Here is a 24,612-nt window from a genome sequence, read left to right on the forward strand (position 1 = left end):
CTGTCTTGAGGTGAGTTTTTGTGTCTGCCTGTGGGTTTGTGTGTATCTGCCACTGTGTGTGTTCCTGTGTATGTGTGTTTGTGTCTGCCTGCCTGTATGTTTGTGTATGTGTGTTTTTTGTCTGCCTGTGTGTGTGTTCCTGTGTATGTGTGTGTGTGTGTGTGTGTATACAGTCAGAAAGGAATGACTAAGAGATAAACAGATTTATTTGAAAATAGTGAAATGTCAGGGTGATTACAGTATATACTGCACCTTCATACGCAAATTGACATAAGTAAGAACAGGCTTTTTACAAATGGAAACAAAATGTATCCTGCAAAGATCAAGATGTTTTACCAGTTGTGGAAAATCTCCATTACATACACAAGGCTTAGAGGTCGTTCCCCAGCAAGATCTCATTAATAATATTTAATGTTCGGTTGCTAAAGACAATACTGAGATGATCCATTCCATGTAACTCAAACACATGGACACTCTCCTTCTGCTGATCCTTCCAATGTCTGCAGAGCTCCATACTCCTCTTGTGTACGGTATCATCACCATCAGAGTACTGGATATGGATAGGTGGCTCATTGGGGAAACCCTCCCCATACACATAAGTCTCTGCTGTAGGGTGGCCTGTTCCATAGATACAATATATGTCCACACCGGGGGGAGGAAGCCCTGCGATCAGACCCTTTGTGTCCTCCCACATGTACCAGCCATCTTCAAAGCCAATGTCCAAGAAGAACCTCTGATAGTCCCTGTATGTGTAATTATACGATGGAGTAGAAATAAATACATGTGATTCTGGCCATGCCAGGTTTGTTGGAAGCATCCAAGGATTGGTTGTGGTCATTCGCTGTTCTTCTCGAATTTTGATGTTTGAAACCATTGGAATTCCATGGTTATCTCCTATAAATATATTATCAAATATGCAAATTAATTATTATATAAGTTTTCTTCCTTACAAAATATACTGGTAATATCTATAATATTAACCTCAAATCTAATCTTATCACTAGTGACTCCATCTGAATCAGTATCAAATTCCGACAGCGGAAGCCCAGCAGTGGTGAAGATCCCGAACCTAAAAAGGTAAGTACAACTAACCCTATTCTACCCCATAACCTTCCCTTAGGGGTGCCTTACCCCCCTAAGTGCCTAAACCTAACCAACCCCCCTTCCTCGCAGCCTAAACCGAAGTCTCCCAGGGAGCTCCCTAACCTCCCCTTCCCCTAGCCTAAACCTAAGTCCCCCCCCAGGAACCCCTAACCTACTACACACATCTCTGATATCACCACTAACGTCACCTACTGCTCACATCCCGTTACTGATGTCACTAAGGACAGAGTGATGTCATCTACTACACACTTCTCTGATATCACCAGTAATGTCATCTACTGCTCACATTCCTCACTGATGTCACTAAGGGCAGAGTGATGTCATCTACTACACACATCTCTGATATCACCAGTAACGTCATCTACTGCTCACACCCCTTACTGATGTCACTAAGGGCAGAGTGATGTCATCTACTACACACATCTCTGATATCACCAGTAACGTCATCTACTGCTCACATCCCTTACTGATGTCACTAAGGACAGAGTGATGTCATCTACTACACACTTCTCTGATATCACCAGTAACGTCATCTACTGCTCACACCCCTTACTGATGTCACTAAGGACAGAGTGATGTCATCTACTACACACTTCTCTGATATCACCAGTAACGTCATCTACTGCTCACACCCCTTACTGATGTCACTAAGGGCAGAGTGATGTCATCTACTACACACATCTCTGATATCACCAGTAACGTCACCTACTGCTCACATCCCTTACTGATGTCACTAAGGGCAGAGTGATGTCATCTACTACACACATCTCTGATATCACCAGTAACGTCATCTACTGCTCACATTCCTCACTGATGTCACTAAGGGCAGAGTGATGTCATCTACTACACACATCTCTGATATCACCAGTAACGTCATCTACTGCTCACATCCCGTTACTGATGTCACTAAGGACAGAGTGATGTCATCTACTACACACTTCTCTGATATCACCAGTAACGTCATCTACTGCTCACACCCCTTACTGATGTCACTAAGGGCAGAGTGATGTCATCTACTACACACATCTCTGATATCACCAGTAACGTCACCTACTGCTCACATCCCTTACTGATGTCACTAAGGGCAGAGTGATGTCATCTACTACACACATCTCTGATATCACCAGTAACGTCATCTACTGCTCACATTCCTCACTGATGTCACTAAGGGCAGAGTGATGTCATCTACTACACACATCTCTGATATCACCAGTAACGTCATCTACTGCTCACATCCCGTTACTGATGTCACTAAGGACAGAGTGATGTCATCTACTACACACTTCTCTGATATCACCAGTAACGTCATCTACTGCTCACATCCCGTTACTGATGTCACTAAGGACAGAGTGATGTCATCTACTACACACATCTCTGATATCACCAGTAACGTCATCTACTGCTCACATCCCGTTACTGAGGTCACTAAGGGCAGAGTGATGTCATCTACTACGCCAATCCTGCCATTACTTACCAGTCTTAATGCAAGCTTCCTACCACAGAGGTATACAACACGCTGTGAGAGATCCTGCCGCAGAGGTGCGCAATACGCTATATGGGCATCCTGCCGCAGAGGCGCGCAATACGCTATATGGGCATCATGCCGCAGTGGCGCGCAATACGCTATATGGGCATCCTGCCGCAGAGGCGCGCAATACGCTATATGGGCATCCTGCCGCAGAGGCGCGCAATACGCTATATGGGCATCATGCCGCAGTGGCGCGCAATACGCTATATGGGCATCCTGCCGCAGAGGCGCGCAATACGGGCATCCTGCCGCAGAGGCGCGCAATACGGGCATCCAGCCGCAGAGGCGCGCAATACGCTATATGGGCATCCTGCCGCAGCAGTGATAATACATTTATTGAATCCTGTATCTCTTCGCCTGTAGGGTCCCAGCCAGAGGATCAGGAACCCTGTTACCAGCTGTAGAAGTACTGACCTGACATGAGCACCAGCAGCGGCTTCACTGCTCCCCCCCACGGGGCTCCCAGGGATATAAATCCTTTGATGTACTTCTGTTTCCATTGCGGGGGCTGATGATTAAGGAAGTAAAGCAGATAGAGATTGCCAATGCTGTGCCCAATGAGAAAGACCGGCCTGTCATACACTGCATGCATCTCCTCCACCAGGTGCCTCAGCTTCTCAAAGTATCCTGCCTGGCCATCTGCAAGAGAGAGAGGTACTCAGAGCTCCAACCTCATATATCATATTACATTTATTATACTGTTACCTGCACAGGGACATGAGAACGGATGGAGGTGATATATGCTGATAATCCTCCTCATATATCATATTACATTTATTATACTGTTACCTGCACAGGGACATGAGAACGGATGGAGGTGATATATGCTGATAATCCTCCTCATATATCATATTACATTTATTATACTGTTACCTGCACAGGGACATGAGAACGGATGGAGGTGATATATGCTGATAATCCTCCTCATATATCATATTACATTTATTATACTGTTACCTGCACAGGGACATGAGAACGGATGGAGGTGATATATGCTGATAATCCTCCTCATATATCATATTACATTTATTATACTGTTACCTGCACAGGGACATGAGAACGGATGGAGGTGATATATGCTGATAATCCTCCTCATATATCATATTACATTTATTATACTGTTACCTGCACAGGGACATGAGAACAGATGGAGGTGATATATGCTGATAATCCTCCTCATATATCATATTACATTTATTATACTGTTACCTGCACAGGGACATGAGAACGGATGGAGGTGATATATGCTGATAATCCTCCTCATATATCATATTACATTTATTATACTGTTACCTGCACAGGGACATGAGAACGGATGGAGGTGATATATGCTGATAATCCTCCTCATATATCATATTACATTTATTATACTGTTACCTGCACAGGGACATGAGAACGGATGGAGGTGATATATGCTGATAATCCTCCTCATATATCATATTACATTTATTATACTGTTACCTGCACAGGGACATGAGAACGGATGGAGGTGATATATGCTGATAATCCTCCTCATATATCATATTACATTTATTATACTGTTACCTGCACAGGGACATTAGAACGGATGGAGGTGATATATGCTGATAATCCTCATATATCATATTACATTTATTATACTGTTACCTGCGCAGGGACATGAGAACGGATGGAGGTAATATATGCTGATAATCCTCATATATCATATTACATTTACTATACTGTTACCTGCACAGGGACATGAGAACAGATGGAGGTGATATATGAGGAGGATTATCAGCATATATCATATTACATTTACTATACTGTTACCTGCACAGGGACATGAGAACAGATGGAGGTGATATATGAGGAGGATTATCAGCATATATCATATTACATTTATTATACTGTTACCTGCACAGGGACATGAGAACGGATGGAGGTGATATATGCTGATAATCCTCCTCATATATCATATTACATTTATTATACTGTTACCTGCGCAGGGACATGAGAACAGATGGAGGTAATATATGCTGATAATCCTCCTCATATATCATATTACATTTATTATACTGTTACCTGCACAGGGACATGAGAACAGATGGAGGTAATATATGCTGATAATCCTCCTCATATATCATATTACATTTATTATACTGTTACCTGCACAGGGACATGAACGGATGGGGGCGATATATGCTGATAATCCTCATATATCATATTACATTTATTATACTGTTACCTGCGCAGGGACATGAGAATTTCTGATAATCCTCCTCATATATCACATTACATTTATTATACTGTTACCTGTATATGAGAACGGATGGATGTGATATATGAGGAGGATTATCAGCATATATCATATTACATTTATTATACTGTTACCTGCACAGGGACATGAGAACGGATGGAGGTGATATATGCTGATAATCCTCCTCATATATCATATTACATTTATTATACTGTTACCTGCACAGGGACATTAGAACGGATGGAGGTGATATATGCTGATAATCCTCATATATCATATTACATTTATTATACTGTTACCTGCGCAGGGACATGAGAACGGATGGAGGTAATATATGCTGATAATCCTCCTCATATATCATATTACATTTATTATACTGTTACCTGCACAGGGACATGAGAACAGATGGAGGTGATATATGCTGATAATCCTCCTCATATATCATATTACATTTATTATACTGTTACCTGCACAGGGACATGAGAACAGATGGAGGTGATATATGCTGATAATCCTCCTCATATATCATATTACATTTATTATACTGTTACCTGCACAGGGACATGAGAACGGATGGAGGTGATATATGCTGATAATCCTCCTCATATATCATATTACATTTATTATACTGTTACCTGCGCAGGGACATGAGAACGGATGGAGGTGATATATGCTGATAATCCTCCTCATATATCATATTACATTTATTATACTGTTACCTGCACAGGGACATGAGAACAGATGGAGGTGATATATGCTGATAATCCTCCTCATATATCATATTACATTTATTATACTGTTACCTGCACAGGGACATGAGAACGGATGGAGGTGATATATGCTGACAATCCTCCTCATATATCATATTACATTTATTATACTGTTACCTGCGCAGGGACATGAGAACAGATGGAGGTGATATATGCTGATAATCCTCCTCATATATCATATTACATTTATTATACTGTTACCTGCACAGGGACATGAGAACAGATGGAGGTGATATATGCTGATAATCCTCCTCATATATCATATTACATTTATTATACTGTTAATTGCACATGGACATGAGAACGGATGGAGGTGATATATGCTGATAATCCTCCTCATATATCATATTACATTTATTATACTGTTACCTGCACAGGGACATGAGAACGGATGGAGGTGATATATGCTGACAATCCTCCTCATATATCATATTACATTTATTATACTGTTACCTGTGCAGGGACATGAGAACGGATGGAGGTGATATATGCTGATAATCCTCCTCATATATCATATTACATTTATTATACTGTTACCTGTGCAGGGACATGAGAACGGATGGAGGTGATATATGCTGACAATCCTCCTCATATATCATACAACAATATGACAATATTATCCGCCTGTTTCAGGGATCATAGATCTCTTCCCGCCATAATGTTACATTTGATAATTTTATGACACTTTTGTAGTGTAAATGCCAACTGCGCAACGAGCTTTCATTATACCCCTTTTGCCAGTCACACGTGTCCTGTGTGTGATTTGTGTCCTGTGTGTGTGTGCCCTGTGTGTGATATGTGTCCTGTGTCTGATGTCTGTGCCCTGTGTGTGTTTGTGTGTCATGTGTGTGTCCTGTGTGTGGTGTGTGTCCTGTGTGTGGTGTGTGTCCTGTGTGTATCCTGTGTGTGATTTTTGTGTGTCCTGTGTGTGTCCTGTATGTGTGAGTTGTGTGTGTCCTGTGTGTGATTTTTTTGTGTCCTGTGTGTGAGTTGTGTGTGTCCTGTGTTTGGGTCCTGTGTGTTATGTGTGTGTGTCCTGTATTTCCTGTGTGTGTCCTGTGTGTAATGTGTGTGTGGTGTGTGTCTTCTGTGTGGGATGTGTGTGTGGTGTGTGTCTTCTGTGTGGGATGTGTGTGTTCTGTGTGTCCCCTGTGTGTTCTGTGTGTCCCCTGTGTGTTATGTGTGTGTTCTGTGTGTCCCCTGTGTTTGGTGTGTCCCCTGTGTTTGGTGTGTCCCCTGTGTTTGGTGTGTCCCCTGTGTGTGGTGTGTGCCCTGTGTGTGATGTGTGTGCCCTGTGTGTGATGTGTGCCCTGTGTGTGATGTGTGTGTGTCCTGTCTGTGATGTGTGTGTATGTGTGTGTGTCCTGTGTGTGATATGTATGGTGTGTGGTGTGTGTGTATCCTGTGTGTGGTGTGTGTGTATCCTGTCTGTGGTGTGTGTATCCTGTGTGTGATGTGTGTGTCCTGTGTGTGTGTCCTGTGTGTGATATGTATGGTGTGTGGTGTGTGTGTATCCTGTGTGTGGTGTGTGTGTATCCTGTGTGTGGTGTGTTTGTATCCTGTGTGTGGTGTGTGTGTGTATCCTGTCTGTGGTGTGTGTATCCTGTCTGTGGTGTGTGTATCCTGTGTGTGATGTGTGTGTCCTGTGTGTGAGTTGTGTCCTGTGTGTGGTGTGTGTGTCCTGTGTGTGGTGTGTGTCCTGTGTGTGGTGTGTGTCCTTTGTGGTGTGTGTCCTTTGAGGTGTGTGTGTGTGATGTGTGTGAGTTGTGTGTGGTGTGTTTCCTGTTTGGTGTGTGTGTCCTGTGTGTATCCTGTCTGTGTGTATGTCCTTTGTGTAATGTGTGTGTCCTGTGTGTGATATGTATGGTGTGTGTCCTGTGTGTGAGTTGTGTCCTGTCTGTGGTGTGTGTATCCTGTGTGTGTCCTGTGTGTGGTGTGTGTCCTGTGCGTGGTGTGTGTCCTGTGTGTGGTGTGTGTCCTTTGTGGTGTGTGTGAGTTGTGTGTGGTGTGTTTCCTGTTTGGTGTGTATGTCCTTTGTGTAATGTGTGTGTCCTGTGTGTGATATGTATGGTGTGTGTGGTGTGTGTCCTGTCTGTGATGTGTGTGTGTCCTGTCTGTGATGTGTGTGTGGTGTGTATGTGTCCTGTGTGTGTGTCCTGTGTGTGATGTGTGTGGTGTGTGTATGTCCTGTGTGTGATGTGTGTATCCTGTGTGTGATATGTATTGTGTGTGTCCTGTGTGTGTGTGTCCGGTGTGTATGTATCCTGTGTGTGGTGTGTATGTATCCTGTGGGTGATGTGTGTGTGTCCTGTGTGTGGTGTGTGAGTTGTGTCCTGTCTGTGGTGTGTGTGTCCTGTCTGTGGTGTGTGTGTCCTGTGTGTGGTGTGTGTGTCCTGTGTGTGATGTGTGTGGTGTTTGTGTCCTGTTTGGTGTGTGTGTCCTGTGTGTGGTGTTTGTGTCCTGTGTGTGTGGTGTGTGCGTTAAGTATGTCCTTTGTGTAATGTGTGTGTCCTGTGTGTGATATGTATGGTGTGTGTCCTGTGTGTGTCCTGTGTGTGGTGTGTGCGTTGTGTGTCCTGTGTGTGATGTGTGTGTCCTGTGTGTAATATGTGTCCTGTGTGTGGTGTGTGTGTGATGTGTGTGTCCTGTGTTTGGTGTGTGTCCTGTGTTTGGTGTGTGTGTAATATGTGTCCTGTGTGTAATATGTGTCCTGTGTTTGGTGTGTGTCCTGTGTTTGGTGTGTGTGTAATATGTGTCCTGTGTGTAATATGTATCTTCTGTGTATGATGTGTGTGTGTTGTGTGTCTACATGACACACACCCTTATCTCCTCCTGGGAACATTCCTTTCCATTACATATGCACCTTAATGCCCCCTGTAGTAGTGCCCCTTATATAGTGCCCCCAGTAGTTAACCCTTTTACAGCCCCCCCCTATGCTGTGCCCTTGTAGTGATCCCCCCCCTATGCTGTGCCCCTTATAGAGTGCCCCCAGTAGTGATACCCATTATGAAGGCCCTAGTAGTGCCCCTTATACAGTGCCCAGTAGTGATCCCTCCTATGCTGTGCCCCATATACAGTGCCCCAGTAGTGATCCTTCTTATGCTGTGCCCCATATACAGTGCCCCCAGTAGTGATCCCCCCCCATGCTGTGCCCCATATACAGTGCCCCCAGTAGTGATCCCCCCTATGCTGTGCCCCTTATACAGTGCCCCCAGTTGTGACCCCCCTATGCTGTGCCCCTTATACAGTGCCCCCCCTATGCTGTGCCCCATATACAGTGCCCCCAGTTGTGACCCTTCCTATGCTGTGCCCCTTATACAGTGCCCCAGTAGTGTTCCTTCCTATGCTGTGCCCCCAGTAGTGACCCCCCCCCCTATGCTGTGCCCCCAGTAGTGGTCCCCCCTATGCTATGCCCCTTATACAGTGCCCCCAGTAGTGATCCCCCCTATGCTGTGCCCCTTATACAGTGCCTTCCGTAGTGCCCCCGGCCAGTAGTGCATAACAGACAGACAGACGGTAACATGGAAAGGAAGTAATTAATCAGCGCCAAATAAACTACTTGCTGTATAACTGAATTACCTGCTGCTTCCAAAAAATTATTGAATTACTCATCCTAGCGCACAGCTCTAATCTATAGGAAAAGGAGAATTTACTCATTCCATTATTTATGAAAGGGGAATACAGCTAATGACAAACATTATTACATAACTTACACAGATCTAAGAATTATTATTTTATTTTATATTATACCTTCATTTAAGATAGTACTTGAAACTTTCAAAAAATCCTTATTAATGTAAAACCATATGAAAACTATTTCCTAAAGCAATGGCTGCTCCTATCCTGAGAACCACAATAATACCCCTTATACACCCTGCTGTGTATAACGCGGGAATAACCTGCCACACCCTGCTGTGTATAACGCGGGAATAACCTGCCACACCCTGCTGTGTATAACGCGGGAATAACCTGTCACACCCTGCTGTGTATAACGCGGGAATAACCTGCCACACCCTGCTGTGTATAACGCGGGAATAACCTGCCACACCCTGCTGTGTATAACGCGGGAATAACCTGTCGCACCCTGCTGTGTATAACGCGGGAATAACCTGTCACGCCCTGCTGTGTATAACGCGGGAATAACCTGTCACGCCCTGCTGTGTATAACGCGGGAATAACCTGTCACACCCTGCTGTGTATAACGCGGGAATAACCTGCCACACCCTGCTGTGTATAACGCGGGAATAACCTGTCACACCCTGCTGTGTATAACGCGGGAATAACCTGCCACACCCTGCTGTGTATAACGCGGGAATAACCCGTCACACCCTGCTGTGTATAACGCGGGAATAACCTGCCACACCCTGCTGTGTATAACGCGGGAATAACCTGTCACACCCTGCTGTGTATAACGCGGGAATAACCTGCCACACCCTGCTGTGTATAACGCGGGAATAACCTGTCACACCCTGCGGTGTATAACACGGGAATAACCTGCCACACCCTGCTGTGTATAACGCGGGAATAACCTGTCACACCCTGCGGTGTATAACGCGGGAATAACCTGCCACGCCCTGCTGTGTATAACGTGGGAATAACCTGTCACGCCCTGCTGTGTATAACGGGGGAATAACCTGTCACGCCCTGCGGTGTATAATGGGGGAATAACCTGTCACGCCCTGCGGTGTATAACGGGGGAATAACCTGTCACGCCCTGCGGTGTATAACGGGGGAATAACCTGTCACGCCCTGCGGTGTATAACGGGGGAATAACCTGTCACGCCCTGCGGTGTATAACGCGGGAATAACCTGTCACGCCCTGCGGTGTTTAACGGGGGAATAACCTGCCACACCCTGCGGTGTATAACGGGGGAATAACCTGCCACACCCTGCGGTGTATAACGGGGGAATAACCTGCCACACCCTGCGGTGTTTAACGGGGGAATAGCCTGCCACACCCTGCGGTGTTTAACGGGGGAATAACCTGCCACACCCTGCGGTGTATAACGGGGGAATAACCTGCCACACCCTGCGGTGTTTAACGGGGGAATAGCCTGCCACACCCTGCGGTGTTTAACGGGGGAATAACCTGTCACGCCCTGCGGTGTATAACGGGGGAATAACCTGTCACGCCGTGCGGTGTATAACGCGGGAATAACCTGTCACGCCGTGCGGTGTATAACGGGGGAATAACCTGTCACGCCCTGCGGTGTATAACGGGGGAATAACCTGTCACGCCCTGCGGTGTATAACGCGGGAATAACCTGTCACGCCCTGCGGTGTATAACGCGGGAATAACCTGTCGCGCCCTGCAGTGTATACGGGTTCCCTGAGTCATTCGGCGCGGCGCCCGTTTACAGCATGGGGACTTCCGGGCTTCTCGGCGCCTGGAGTTGATGTCATCTTCAATCACCGGGAGAAGGGATCCACTGCACCCGTGTGAACGCCGCCAATACGGAAATACTCCAGATTGGCGCCGCACTAGAAAAAGTCTTTCCTGAGTCAACTGGGTTCCAACACTGGGGTCAGACGGAGGATTTAGGTGTAAGCTGTATTAGTAACACAGAATTCAATTTGTGACCTTGTTTCACATAGTCTGTGCTGCTACATTACCAATCAGTCTGGTCTTTATATATAGTGCAATAGTGGATTCTTATGTATCAATTTATCTTCCAACAGCGCAGAAAACTCCTAATGATGCTGTTACACAGCTGCCTGTATGTACTTACATCCAGAGAAATAGACCAGGGTCCTGTCTGTAAGTCCCCACAGGCTGATAATATCCCTGGAATCCGCTGGAGAGTTTTTCTGTAAAAGAATTGATACATAAGAATCCGCTATTCCACTGAGAACAGAGAGTTTGTGCTGATAAATTACCAATCAATGTGAAACAATGTTGCAAATGAAATATTTTGTTGCTACGTCTGGTTCTCAGGATAGGAGCAATAGTTTATGTGGTTTTACATTTATAAGGATTTATTCAACGTTTCAAGTACTATCTTAAATGAAGGTATAATATAAAATAAAATAAAAATTCTTAAACATTATTGCATACCTTACACAGATCTAAAAATGCCTGTCATTAGCTGTGTTCCCCTTTCATAAATAATGGAATGAGTAAATTCTTCTTTTCCTATATATAAGAGCCGTGCGCTAGCGCTTTCTGATTTCTGTTTTGTTAGACACTAAAGTAACTTACCTGAATCCCCGCACCTGCCGCTGACTGCTCCTCCGTCCTCCTGCTCGGTCCCGCTCGGTACTATGGGATATCCTGACGTCTCTCCCATCACCCACTGCAGGAGCCGGAAGGCGGAGTTCAAGAGTGATCTCCATCCCGGCTCTGGCAGCGGGTGCAGCAGCCGATGACTGCCTGTCTGACTCTCACTGGCGGCTGAACCACACACACCGCCGCCGGGAAGTACAAGTGCACTACCCAGCGCCTGCAGGAACTGTGTAGTGTGGACCGCACTCCCTGCCGTCTGCACTACACTGAGTGACTACGGCAAACCATGGGTGGCGGCACCCACCTGCACTGCCGGTCCCATGGCACCCAGGGCACGAGCCCCGGTGGCCCTGCCTTTGTTACAACACTGGTTCTGATACAAGAGAACCCAGAAAAGAAGAACAGGATACAGTGCCTTGTTTTGGAGAATCTACCAACCCCCAGGTGGGACATATAGGGGCCTATTCATCATTTTAGGCCATATGACCCGATGATAAGTAATGATCTTGCTGCAAGGGATACTTAAATATCCAACTCACAGCAGAGGACAGCTGGGACGTTACTCCAATGCGGGGACAGCTGCTCCAAATAGCCGCTGTCCCCTCAGTTAGCTACAGAATTAGCTGCGTTACTTACCTCTTCCCATCGGCGTGGCTACGCATGCGTGACCCGAGGTCAGGGCGGTAGTGAGAAGCTGTTGAGGGGTCCGCTGGGATCCCTCTTCACATCCCTGGAACAAGAACAAGTGCCGTCTGAAGATAGCGCTTGTTCTCGCAAGCAAACCCAGAAAACTTTCAGTTTTTACAATTTGCTGAATATCAGGGGGAACATTTGGGACCCCTGATGATGAATTGCCCGGTAACTAAAATATGCCGAAACTAGCGTTTCCGCATGGTTACCGGATCATTTATCGTTGATGAATAGGCCCCATTGACTGTAATAACAGTCATGTAGACAGATAATGGAGACAGTCATAGGGAGGTGGTAAAATTATCATTATTTAGGCAATAGATAAAGTTTCAAATCTGTACTGTGTGTGTGTGTGTGATTACTGTCTGTGTCATTACTGTGTGTATGTGTGTGATTACTGTCTGTGTCATTACTGTGTATGTGTGTGTGATTACTGTGTGTATGTGTGTGATTACTGTCTGTGTATGTGTGATTACTGTGTGTATGTGTGTGATTAGTGTGTGTGTATGTGTGTGATTACTGTGTATGTGTGTGTGATTACTGTGTGTATGTGTGTGATTACTGTGTGTGTGTGTGATTACTATGTGTATGTGTGTGATTACTGTGTATGTGTGTGTGATTACTGTGTGTATGTGTGTGATTACTGTCTGTGTATGTGTGATTACTGTCTGTGTATGTGTGATTACTATGTGTATGTGTGATTACTGTGTGTGTGATTACTGTGTGTGATATCTGTGATTACTGTGTGTAATTACTGTGTGCGATATCTGTGATTACTGTGTGTAATTACTGTGTATGTGTGTAATTACTGTGTATGATTACTATGTGTGTGTGATTTCTGTGTGTGTGATTACTGTGTGTGATTACTGTGTGATATCTGTGTGATTACTGTGTGTGTGTTTACTGTGTGTGTGATTACTGTGTGTATGTGTGTGATTACTGTGTGTGATATCTGTGTGTATGTATGTCATTACTGTGTATGTGTGAATACTGTGTGTATGTGTGTGATATCTGTGTAATTACTGTGTGTGTGATTACTGTGTATGTGTGTGATTACTGTGTGTAATTACTGTGTGTATGTGTGTGTGATTACTGTGTATGTGTGATTACTGTGTGTGTGTGTGTGATTACTGTGTGTGTGTGTGTTTACTGTGTGATTACTGTGTGTATGTATGTGATTACTGTGTATGTGTTTGATTACTGTGTGTATGTGTGTGATATCTGTGTGTATGTGTGTTTGATTACTGTGTGTATGTGTGTTTGATTACTGTGTGTATGTGTGTTTGATTACTGTGTGTATGTGTGTTTGATTACTGTGTATGTGTGTGATTACTGTGTATGTGTGATTACTGTGTGTATGATTACTGTGTGTATCTGTGTGATTACTGTGTGTGTGTATACTGTGTATGTGTGATTACTGTGTGTATGTATGTGATTACAGTGTGTGATTACTGAGAGTGTGATAAATGTGTGTGAGATTACTGTGTATGTGTGTGATTACTGTGTGTTTGTGTGTGATTACTGTGTGTGATTACTGTGTATGTGTGTGATTACTGTGTATGTGTGTGATTACTGTATGTATGTGTGTGATTACTGTGTGTGTGATTACTGTTTTTATGTATGTGATTACTGTGTATGTGTGTGATATCTGTGTGATTACTGTGTGTGTGTGTGTGTGATTACTGTGTGATATCTGTGTAATTACTGTGTTTGTGATTACTGTGTGTGTGTGTGATTACTGTGTATGTGTGTGATTACTGTGTGTATGTGTGTGATCACTTTGTGTGTGATTACTGTGTGTATGTGTGTGTGTGTGATTACTGTGTGTAAGTGTGTGATTACTGTGTGTGTGTGATATCTGTGTGATTACTGTGTGTATGTATGTGATTACTGTGAGTGTGATTACTGTGTGTATCTGTGTGATTACTGTGTGTGTGTATACTGTGTATGTGTGATTACTGTGTGTATGTATGTGATTACTGTGTGTGATTACTGAGAGTGTGATAAATGTGTGTGAGATTACTGTGTATTTGTGTGTGATTACTGTGTGTGATTACTGTGTATGTGTGTGATTACTGTGTATGTGTGTGATTACTGTATGTATTTGTGTGATTACTGTGTGTGTGATTACTGTTTTTATGTATGTGATTACTGTGTATGTGTGTGATATCTGTGTGATTACTGTGTGTGTGTGTGTGTGTGATTTCTGTGTGATATCTGTGTAATTACTGTGTTTGTGATGACTGTGTGTGTGTGTGATTACTGTGTGTGTGTGTGATTACTGTGTATGTGTGTGATTACTGTGTGTGTATGTGTGTGATTACTGTGTGTATGTGTGTGTGTGATTACTGTGTGTAAGTGTGTGATTACTGTGTGTGTGTGATATCTGTGTGATTACTGTGTGTATGTATGTGATTACTGTGAGTGTGATTACTGTTTGTATGTGTGTGATTACTGTATGTATGTGTGTGATTACTGTGTGTGTGATTACTGTGTATGTGTGTGATTACTGTATGTATGTGTGTGATTACTGTGTGTGTGATTACTGTGTATGTGTGTGATTACTGTGTATGTGTGTGATTACTGTGTGAGTGTGTGATTACTGTGTGTATGTGTGTGATTACTGTGTATGTGTGTGATTACTCTGTGTATGTGTGATATCTGTGTGATTACTGTGTATGTGTGTGATTACTGTGTATGTATGTGATTACTGTGTGTGATTACTGTGTGTGATTACTGTGTGTGTGTGATATCTGTGATTACTGTGAGTAATTACTGTGTATGTGTGTAATTATTGGATATGATTACTCTGTGTGTGTGATTACTGTGTGTATGTATGTGATTACTCTGTGTATGTGTGATATCTGTGTGATTACTGTGTGTGTGTGATTACTGTGTGTGTGATTACTGACTGTGTGTGTGATTACTGTGTATGTCTGTGATTACTGTGTGTGTGATTACTGTGTATTTGTGTGATTACTGTGTGTGTGTGATTAGTGTGTATTTGTGAGATTACTGTGTGTGTGTGTGATTACTGTGTGTATGTGTGTGATTACTGTGTATGTGTGTGATTACTGTGTATGTGTGTGATTAGTGTGTATGTGTGTGATTAGTGTGTATGTGTGTAATTACTTTGTATTTGTCTGATTACTGTGTATTTGTTTGATTGTGTGTGTGTGATTACTGTGTGTATGTGTGTGATTACTGTGTGTGATTAGTGTGTATTTGTGTGATTACTGTGAGTGTGTATGTGTGTGATTAGTGTGTGTGTGTGTGTGATTCCTGTGTGTATGTGTGTGATTACTGTGTGTATGTGTGTGATTAGTGTGTGTGTGTGATTCCTGTGTGTATGTGTGTGATTAGTGTGTGTGTGTGATTCCTGTGTGTATGTGTGTGATTACTGTGTATGTGTGTGATTAGTGTGTGTGTGTGATTCCTGTGTGTATGTGTGTGATTAGTGTATGTGTGTGATTCCTGTGTGTATGTGTGTGATTACTGTGTATTTGTGTGATTACTGTGTGTGTGTGTGATTACTGTGTGTATTTGTGATTACTGTATATTTGTGCTGCCCTTCTCCTGTCTGTGCCAGCCCCTCTGTCCCTCTCCTGTCTGTGCCAGCCTCTCTGGCCTTCTCCTGTCTGTGCCAGCCTCTCTGTCCTTCTCCTGTCTGTGCCAGCCCCTCTGCCCTTCTCCTGTCTGTGCCAGCCTCTCTGCCCTTCTCCTGTCTGTGCCAGCCTCTCTGTCCTTCTCCTGTCTGTGCCAGCCTCTCTGTCCTTCTCCTGTCTGTGCCAGCCTCTCTGTCCTTCTCCTGTCTGTGCCAGCCTCTCTGTCCTTCTCCCGTCTGTGCCAGCCTCTCTGTCCTTCTCCCGTCTGTGCCAGCCTCTCTGTCCTTCTCCCGTCTGTGCCAGCCTCTCTGTCCTTCTCCCGTCTGTGCCAGCCTCTCTGTCCTTCTCCCGTCTGTGCCAGCCTCTCTGTCCTTCTCCCGTCTGTGCCAGACCCTCTGTCCTTCTCCCGTCTGTGCCAGACCCTCTGTCCTTCTCCCGTCTGTGCCAGACCCTCTGTCCTTCTCCCGTCTGTGCCAGCCTCTCTGTCCTTCTCCCGTCTGTGCCATCCTCTCTGTCCTTCTCCCGTCTGTGCCAGCCCCTTTGTCCTTCTCCCGTCTGTGCCAGCCTCTCTGTCCTTCTCCCGTCTGTGCCATCCTCTCTGTCCTTCTCCCGTCTGTGCCAGCCTCTCTGTCCTTCTCCCGTCTGTTCCAGCCCCTCTGTCCTTCTCCCGTCTGTGCCAGCCCCTCTGTCCTTCTCCCGTCTGTGCCAGCCTCTCTGTCCTTCTCCCGTCTGTGCCAGCCTCTCTGTCCTTCTCCCGTCTGTGCCAGCCTCTCTGTCCTTCTCCCGTCTGTGCCAGCCTCTCTGTCCTTCTCCCGTCTGTGCCAGCCTCTCTGTCCTTCTCCCGTCTGTGCCAGCCTCTCTGTCCTTCTCCCGTCTGTGCCAGCCTCTCTGTCCTTCTCCCGTCTGTGCCAGCCTCTCTGTCCTTCTCCCGTCTGTGCCATCCTCTCTGTCCTTCTCCCGTCTGTGCCAGCCCCTCTGTCCTTCTCCCGTCTGTTCCAGCCTCTCTGTCCTTCTCCCGTCTGAGTCTCCCTCTCTCTCTGTGTCTCTGTCTGTCTCTCTTCCCCCCCCCAAAGTATGTAATTTTAGAAGTGGAGATGTTGCCCATAGCAACCAATCAGATTCTACTTATTTATCTAGCACCTTGTAGAAGATAAAAGCTAGAATCTGGTAGCTATGGGCAACATCTCCTCTTTTATAAACCCGCACTTAAGTAAATATACCCCTTATTTATAACAGATATCCAGGGGCGTAGAGAGCCACGCCGGGCCTCGGTAAAGAGGGGGCGTGGCCTAATTTCAGAAGGCGTGGCCACGCCCCCCTGAAAAAAAAAAAAGAGTTTTGCAGCTCCGCGAAGTGGCGCTGTGCGCCGGGGAGGGGGCGATGTGAGCCCCTCAGCCCGGCGCAAAGCCAGTGGCGGGCGCGATCAGTGTGATCGCTCCCCCCTTCAGGCATAGGAGATTGCTGTGGCAAGCAATCTCCCGCTGCAGTACAGCACACGCTGTGTGCTGGGCTGCTGCAGAGGGAGGAAGTGAGGGGGGGGGGGCGCCGGACCCGGGCCCCTCTGGAAGCCCGGGCCCGGGTAAACTGTACCCGCTCCCCCCCCTCTCGGCGCCCCTGCAGATATCCTTCCGTACTGATCTCTCCTATCTCTGTGATCTCTGTCACCCCCCCCCCTCTATATCTAACTGACGGGACTCACTGATCTCTCCTCTGCACCCCTCCTCTATCTCTGTGATCTCTTCCCCCCCCCTTCTATATCTAACTGACGGGGCTCACTGATCTCTCCTCTGCACTCCTCCTCTATCTCTGTGATCTCTGTCACCCCCCTCTATATCCAACTGACGGGACTCACTGATCTCTCCTCTATACCCCTCTATCTCTGTGATCTCTGTCACCCCCCCTCTATATCCAACTGACAGGACTCACTGATCTCTCCTCTACACCCCTCCTCTATCTCTGTGATCTCTGTCACCCCCCCTCTATATCCAACTAACGGGACTCACTGATCTCTCCTCTGCATTCCTCCTCTATCTCTGTGATCTCTGTCACCCCCCCTCTATATCCAACTGACGGGACTCACTGATCTCTCCTCTATACCCCTCTATCTCTGTGATCTCTGTCACCCCCCCTCTATATCCAACTGACAGGACTCACTGATCTCTCCTCTACACCCCTCCTCTATCTCTGTGATCTCTGTCACCCCCCCTCTATATCCAACTGACGGGACTCACTGATCTCTCCTCTGCATTCCTCCTCTATCTCTGTGATCTCTGTCACCCCCCCCTCTATATCGAACTGACGGGACTCACTGATCTCTCCTCTATACCCCTCTATCTCTGTGATCTCTGTCACCCCCCCCTCTATATCTAACTGATGAGACTCACTGATCTCTCCTCTACACTCCTCCTCTATCTCTGTGATCTGTGTCCCCCCCCCTCTATATCTAACTGACGGGACTCACTGATCTCTCCTCTACACCCCTCCTCTATCTATGTGATCTCTGTCACCTCCCCTCTATATCCAACTGACGGGACTCACTGATCTCTCTTCTACACCCCTCCTCTATCTCTGTGATCTCTGTCACCCCCCCCTCTATATCTAACTGACGGGACTCACTGAACAATCCTGTGCATCCATATAGCGCTGGGGGGCTGGGGATGTTGTATCTATCAGGCAGCCAGTGACTCTCTGCAGCTCTGTACTGGGGTTGTGCTAGACTGACACCATAGTTGATTATATAACAGGACTGCGTTTCATGCAGGTTGTAGTGATGTTCATCACCTATGACCTAAATGTCTGGGGTGGGGGAAGCAGTTCTATAAAGGTTTCTGTTTTAGAGATTGTGACATATGTATAAAGCCTGTGTCACAGCACCGTACCCCATCTTGCGCTCAGATGCACCAACCTGACGCAGGTGGCCGGTTGTGACGTGGGTTTTACTCGAGCTGCCACCACGAAGAGTATTAGAATAGCGCTCTTGCATTCGTCAGATGCTTAAATCACACTTAACAATTAGTACACAAATGTAGCATGGGCCTTATTGGGGAAATATCTCCAGGGTAAGTTACAAGGAAAAAAACAGGACATACAGATATAAATGCAGAGATAGATTTCAGATATACAGTAATACAGATATAAATGCACAGATATATATAAGATATACAGTAATACAGATATAAATGCACAGATGGATTTCAGATAAAAGAAAAAGTCAGGACCCTAATTGTCTTACTATAAGGCTTAGGAGATCTGTGTGGAGGTAGACCACAGGAGACAGGAGATGGGGAGCGCTCCTAGCACCAAGCTACTCCCTTGTAGAGTGAACACAGAGTAGTGGGGGCTGCTGGGCCTTATAGTTCCACAGCTACCCTCTCCCCCAGCAGCCCCCACCCTTCCTGGCTCCAAAGGACTGTCCTTTGTTCTCCCAGGGTCTGTGTAGATGTACATGGCTACAAGAACCTACGCGTCATATATCTCCATGACTTCAGAAGGCATTTTATTGTAGGACAGCTGATAGACTTAAGGTGATAAAAATGACCCTCTTAGTAGATTGTTTGTCTGTGCACAGTCTGGAACAAGGGCCCTTAGGGTGAGGGCAACACTATTTCCATCAAGCTTTTCTTCAAAGGACACCCTGGCCACCCCATGGTTCAGCGAGTAGATGAAACAATTCAGACATAGCTTTGACCTACCAGTTCTTATCAAACATGAAATATATACATTTTAGGGGTATCCTAATAATTCACATTATGCTCATAATACCGCAAACACTCTATACCCCGGGCACACAGATGCATACAGTTATGGAACGTGACTTTGAGGAATCTCTGTAACCCATGGCGATGGTCACAGTCTGTGTTACATACATATAATGGCCATGAACACACTATACCCTGGGCACACAGATGCATACAGTTATGGAACGTGACTTTGAGGAATCGCTGTAACCCATGGCGATGGTCACAGTCTGTGTTACATAGATATAATGGCCATGAACACTCTATACCCCGGGCACACAGATGCATACAGTTATGGAACGTGACTTTGAGGAATCGCTGTAACCCATGGCGATGGTCACAGTCTGTGTTACATAGATATAATGGCCATGAACACTCTATACCCCGGGCACACAGATGCATACAGTTATGGAACGTGACTTTGAGGAATCGCTGTAACCCATGGCGATGGTCACAGTCTTTGTTACATACATATAATGGCCATGAACATGTGAGATTGTATGCTGAGGTACATGTGATGGGGAACCCACACGCTGGGCATTCCGTTGCAATGGCGCAGTATCACGACTCTGAAAAGAACCCCAGAAACCAGAATCTGGGGGGCTCAGGCCAATAATGTGATGATGACCATTACCCTGGAATAATGTGATGGTGACCATTACCCTGGTATAATGTGATGGTGACCATTACCCTGGTATAATGTGATGGTGACCATTACCCTGGTATAATGTGATGGTGACCATTAACCTGGATGTTCCCGCACATCAGCCAGGTCCTGTAAGACTTTGTTACCTTATTACTTCATGTCTTACTGACAAATGTCATTACATATATACAGTTACAACATGTCAGGGAATGGATACATTCAGGAATCAGGACTGTTCCAAAGGGTGGAAACATACAAAGCCTACTTGATACTGTAAGGCGACTACGTTCTCTGTACTTACTGGGAGCGATTCGCCAGTCATAGGGGGCAGCGCGGACCGTCTCATCTCTTACGTAACCATTATTCACCAAGTTCTGTACGAGGGTGTGAAAATAACCTGGAAGCCAACAGAAAAAGGACTGACTGATATATAGATTAATTCACTAAAAATCAATATTCAATCCCAAACAGTTCCTGCCAGGGTCTCAGATTATACAGAATGTGACTAATGTCTATTATGGAAAGAATTAGAGACATTAATCCATCTGCAAATGATCTGACTTCATATAAGGGTTATTACTATATATAACAGAAGCCAAATGGTAACGCCAGATTACTCAGAGACGAACGCAATGGCGATCATGCATGCAAACAAGTGATTATTTGCCTTTGCGCAGCATATAAGCTGCAGTGCACGTGCCGCTATCACACTGCGATTACAGACGCATATTGGAATACATTGCACAGTGATTGACAGGAAGTCAGCATTTGGGGGTTGTGATGGGGATGTGGGCAGAAAAACGCAGGCGTCTGACCATTTCAATGCCGTCTCATAGGCGTGCATAAATTAGCGCTTGCAGTCAGCTACACAGCTCTGCATGTCAGGAGAGCTGGCAAGACAGTGGCAGGTCAGACCTGCCGCAAAGAAAAATGGCCATCAATGTTACCAATATTTACGCAGGTATGGGTCGTCGCACGCAAGCAAGAAAGCAAAAGTGGGCGTCTTTATACTTGGGTGATTCACTGAAACACTCCCAGCATCACTGAGACACTCCCAGCATCACTGAGACACTCCCAGCATCACGGAGACACTCCCAGCATCACCGAGACACTCCCAGCATCACCGAGACACTCCCAGCATCACCGAGACACTCCCAGCATCACCGAGACACTCTCAGCATCACGGAGACACTCCCAGCATCACGGAGACACTCCCAGCATCACGGAGACACTCCCAGCATCACGGAGACACTCCCAGCATCACCGAGACACTCCCAGCATCACCGAGACACTCCCAGCATCACCGAGACACTCCCAGCATCACCGAGACACTCCCAGCATCACCGAGACACTCCCAGCATCACCGAGACACTCCCAGCATCACCGAGACACTCTCAGCATCACCGAGACACTCCCAGCATCACCGAGACACTCCCAGCATCACCGAGACACTCCCAGCATCACTGAAACACTCCCAGCATCACTGGAACACAGCATCACTGAGACACTCCCAGCATCACTGAGACACTCCCAGCATCACTGAGACACTCCCAGCATCACTGAGACACTCCCAGCATCACTGAGACACTCCCAGCATCACTGAGACACTCCCAGCATCACTGAAACACTCACAGCATCACTGAGACACTCCCAGCATCACTGAGACACTCCCAGCATCACTGAGACACTCCCAGCATCACTGAAACACTCCCAGCATCACTGAGACACTCCCAGCATCACTGAAACACTCCCAGCATCACTGAGACACTCCCAGAATCACTGAGAGACTCCCAGCATCACTGAGACACTCCCAGAATCACTGAGACACTCCCAGCATCACTGAAACACAGCATCACTGAGACACTCCCAGCATCACTGAGACACTCCCAGCATCACTGAGACACTCCCAGCATCACTGAGACACTCCCAGCATCACTGAGACACTCCCAGCATCACTGGAACACAGCATCACTGGAACACAGCATCACTGAGACACTCCCAGCATCACTGAGACACTCCCAGCATCACTGAAACACTCCCAGCATCACTGAAACACTCCCAGCATCACTGAGACACTCCCAGCATCACTGAGACACTCCCAGCATCACTGAGACACTCCCAGCATCACTGAGACACAAAATCACTGAAACACTCCCAGCATCACCGAGACACTCCCAGCATCACCGAAACACTCCCAGCATCACCAAGACACTCCCAGCATCACCGAGACACTCCCAGCATCACCGAGACACTCCCAGCATCACTGAGACACTCCCAGCATCACTGAGACACTCCCAGCATCACTGAGACACAAAATCTCTGAAACACTCCCAGCATCACCGAGACACTCCCAGCATCACCGAAACACTCCCAGCATCACCGAGACACTCCCAGCATCACCGAGACACTCCCAGCATCACCGAGACACTCCCAGCATCACTGAGACACTCCCAGCATCACTGAGACACTCCCAGCATCACTGAGACACTCCCGGCATCATTACACACAGAATCACTGAAACACTCCCAGAATCACTGAAACACTCCCAGCATCACTGACACTGGAACACTCTCAGCATCACTGAGACACTCCCGGCATCATTACACACAGAATCACTGAAACACTCCCAGAATCACTGAAACACTCCCAGAATCACTGAAACACTCACAGCATCACTGAAACACTCACAGCATCACTGAAACACTCACAGCATCACTGAGACACTCCCAGCATCACTGAGACACAAAATCACTGAGACACTCCCAGCATCACTGGAACACTCCCAGCATCACTGGAACACTCCCAGCATCACTGGAACACTCCCAGCATCAGTGAGACACTCCCAGCATCACTGAAACACTCTCAGCATCACTGAAACACTCCCAGCATCACCGAGACACTCCCAGCATCACCGAGACACTCCCAGCATCACTGAGACACTCCCAGCATCATTGAGACACAAAATCTCTGAGACACTCCCAGCTTCACTGAGACACTCCCAGCATCACTGAGACACTCCCGGCATCACTGAGACACTCCCAGCATCACTGAGACACTCCCAGCATCACTGAGACACTCCCGGCATCACTGAGACACTCCCAGCATCACTGAGACACAAAATCACTGAAACACTCCCAGCATCACTGAGACACTCCCAGCATCACTGAGACACTCCCGACATCACTGAGACACTCCCGGCATCACTGAGACACTCCCGGCATCACTGAGACACTCCCGGCATCACTGAGACACTCCCGGAATCACTGAGACACTCCCAGCATCACTGAGACACTCCCAGCATCACTGAGACACTCCCAGCATCACTGAGACACTCCCAGCATCACTGAAACACTCCCGGCATCACTGAGACACTCCCGGCATCACCGAGACACTCCCAGCATCACCGAGACACTCCCAGCATCACCGAGACACTCCCAGCATCACTGAGACACTCGCAGCAACACTGAGACACTCCCAGCATCACTGAAACACTCCCGGCATCACTGAGACACTCCCGGCATCACCGAGACACTCCCAGCATCACCGAGACACTCCAAGCATCACTGAGACACTCCCAGCATCATTGAGACACAAAATCTCTGAGACACTCCCAGCATCACTGAGACACTCCCGGCATCACTGAGACACTCCCGGCATCACTGAGACACTCCCGGCATCACTGAGACACTCCCGGCATCACTGAGACACTCCCAGCATCACTGAGACACTCCCAGCATCACTGAGACACTCCCAGCATCACTGAGACACTCCCAGCATCACTGAGACACAAAATCACTGAAACACTCCCAGCATCACTGAGACACAAAATCACTGAAACACTCCCAGCATCATTACACACAGAATCACTGAGACACTCCCAGCATCACTGGAACGCAGCATCACTGAGAGACTCCCAGCATCACTGGAACACAGCATCACTGAGACACTCCCAGCATCATTACACACAGAATCACTGAGACACTCCCAGCATCACTGAGACACTCCCAGCATCACTGAGACACTCCCAGCATCACTGAGACACTCGCAGCAACACTGAGACACTCCCAGCATCACTGAAACACTCCCAGCAT

General features: G+C 46.6%; 1 protein-coding gene across 1 annotated transcript in view; it reads right to left on the reverse strand.

The window, feature by feature from the left end:
* Positions 1 to 254: 254 nt before the first annotated feature.
* LCAT (lecithin-cholesterol acyltransferase) overlaps positions 255 to 24,612 on the reverse strand; it is a 229,955-nt gene continuing 205,597 nt past the window's right edge. Inside the window, exons 4-6 of the mRNA XM_088462995.1 lie at positions 20,823 to 20,918; positions 3,047 to 3,271; positions 255 to 894 (exon numbers count right to left, since the gene is read on the reverse strand). Of these exons, the coding sequence (XP_088319121.1) occupies positions 371 to 894; positions 3,047 to 3,271; positions 20,823 to 20,918 (845 nt within the window). The 3' untranslated portion in view covers positions 255 to 370. The remainder of the gene's footprint in view (positions 895 to 3,046; positions 3,272 to 20,822; positions 20,919 to 24,612) is intronic.

The sequence above is a fragment of the Taudactylus pleione genome, unplaced genomic scaffold, assembly GCF_031769625.1.
Source record: "Taudactylus pleione unplaced genomic scaffold, aTauple2 ptg001308l, whole genome shotgun sequence".
Classification (NCBI taxonomy): Eukaryota; Metazoa; Chordata; class Amphibia; order Anura; family Myobatrachidae; genus Taudactylus; species Taudactylus pleione.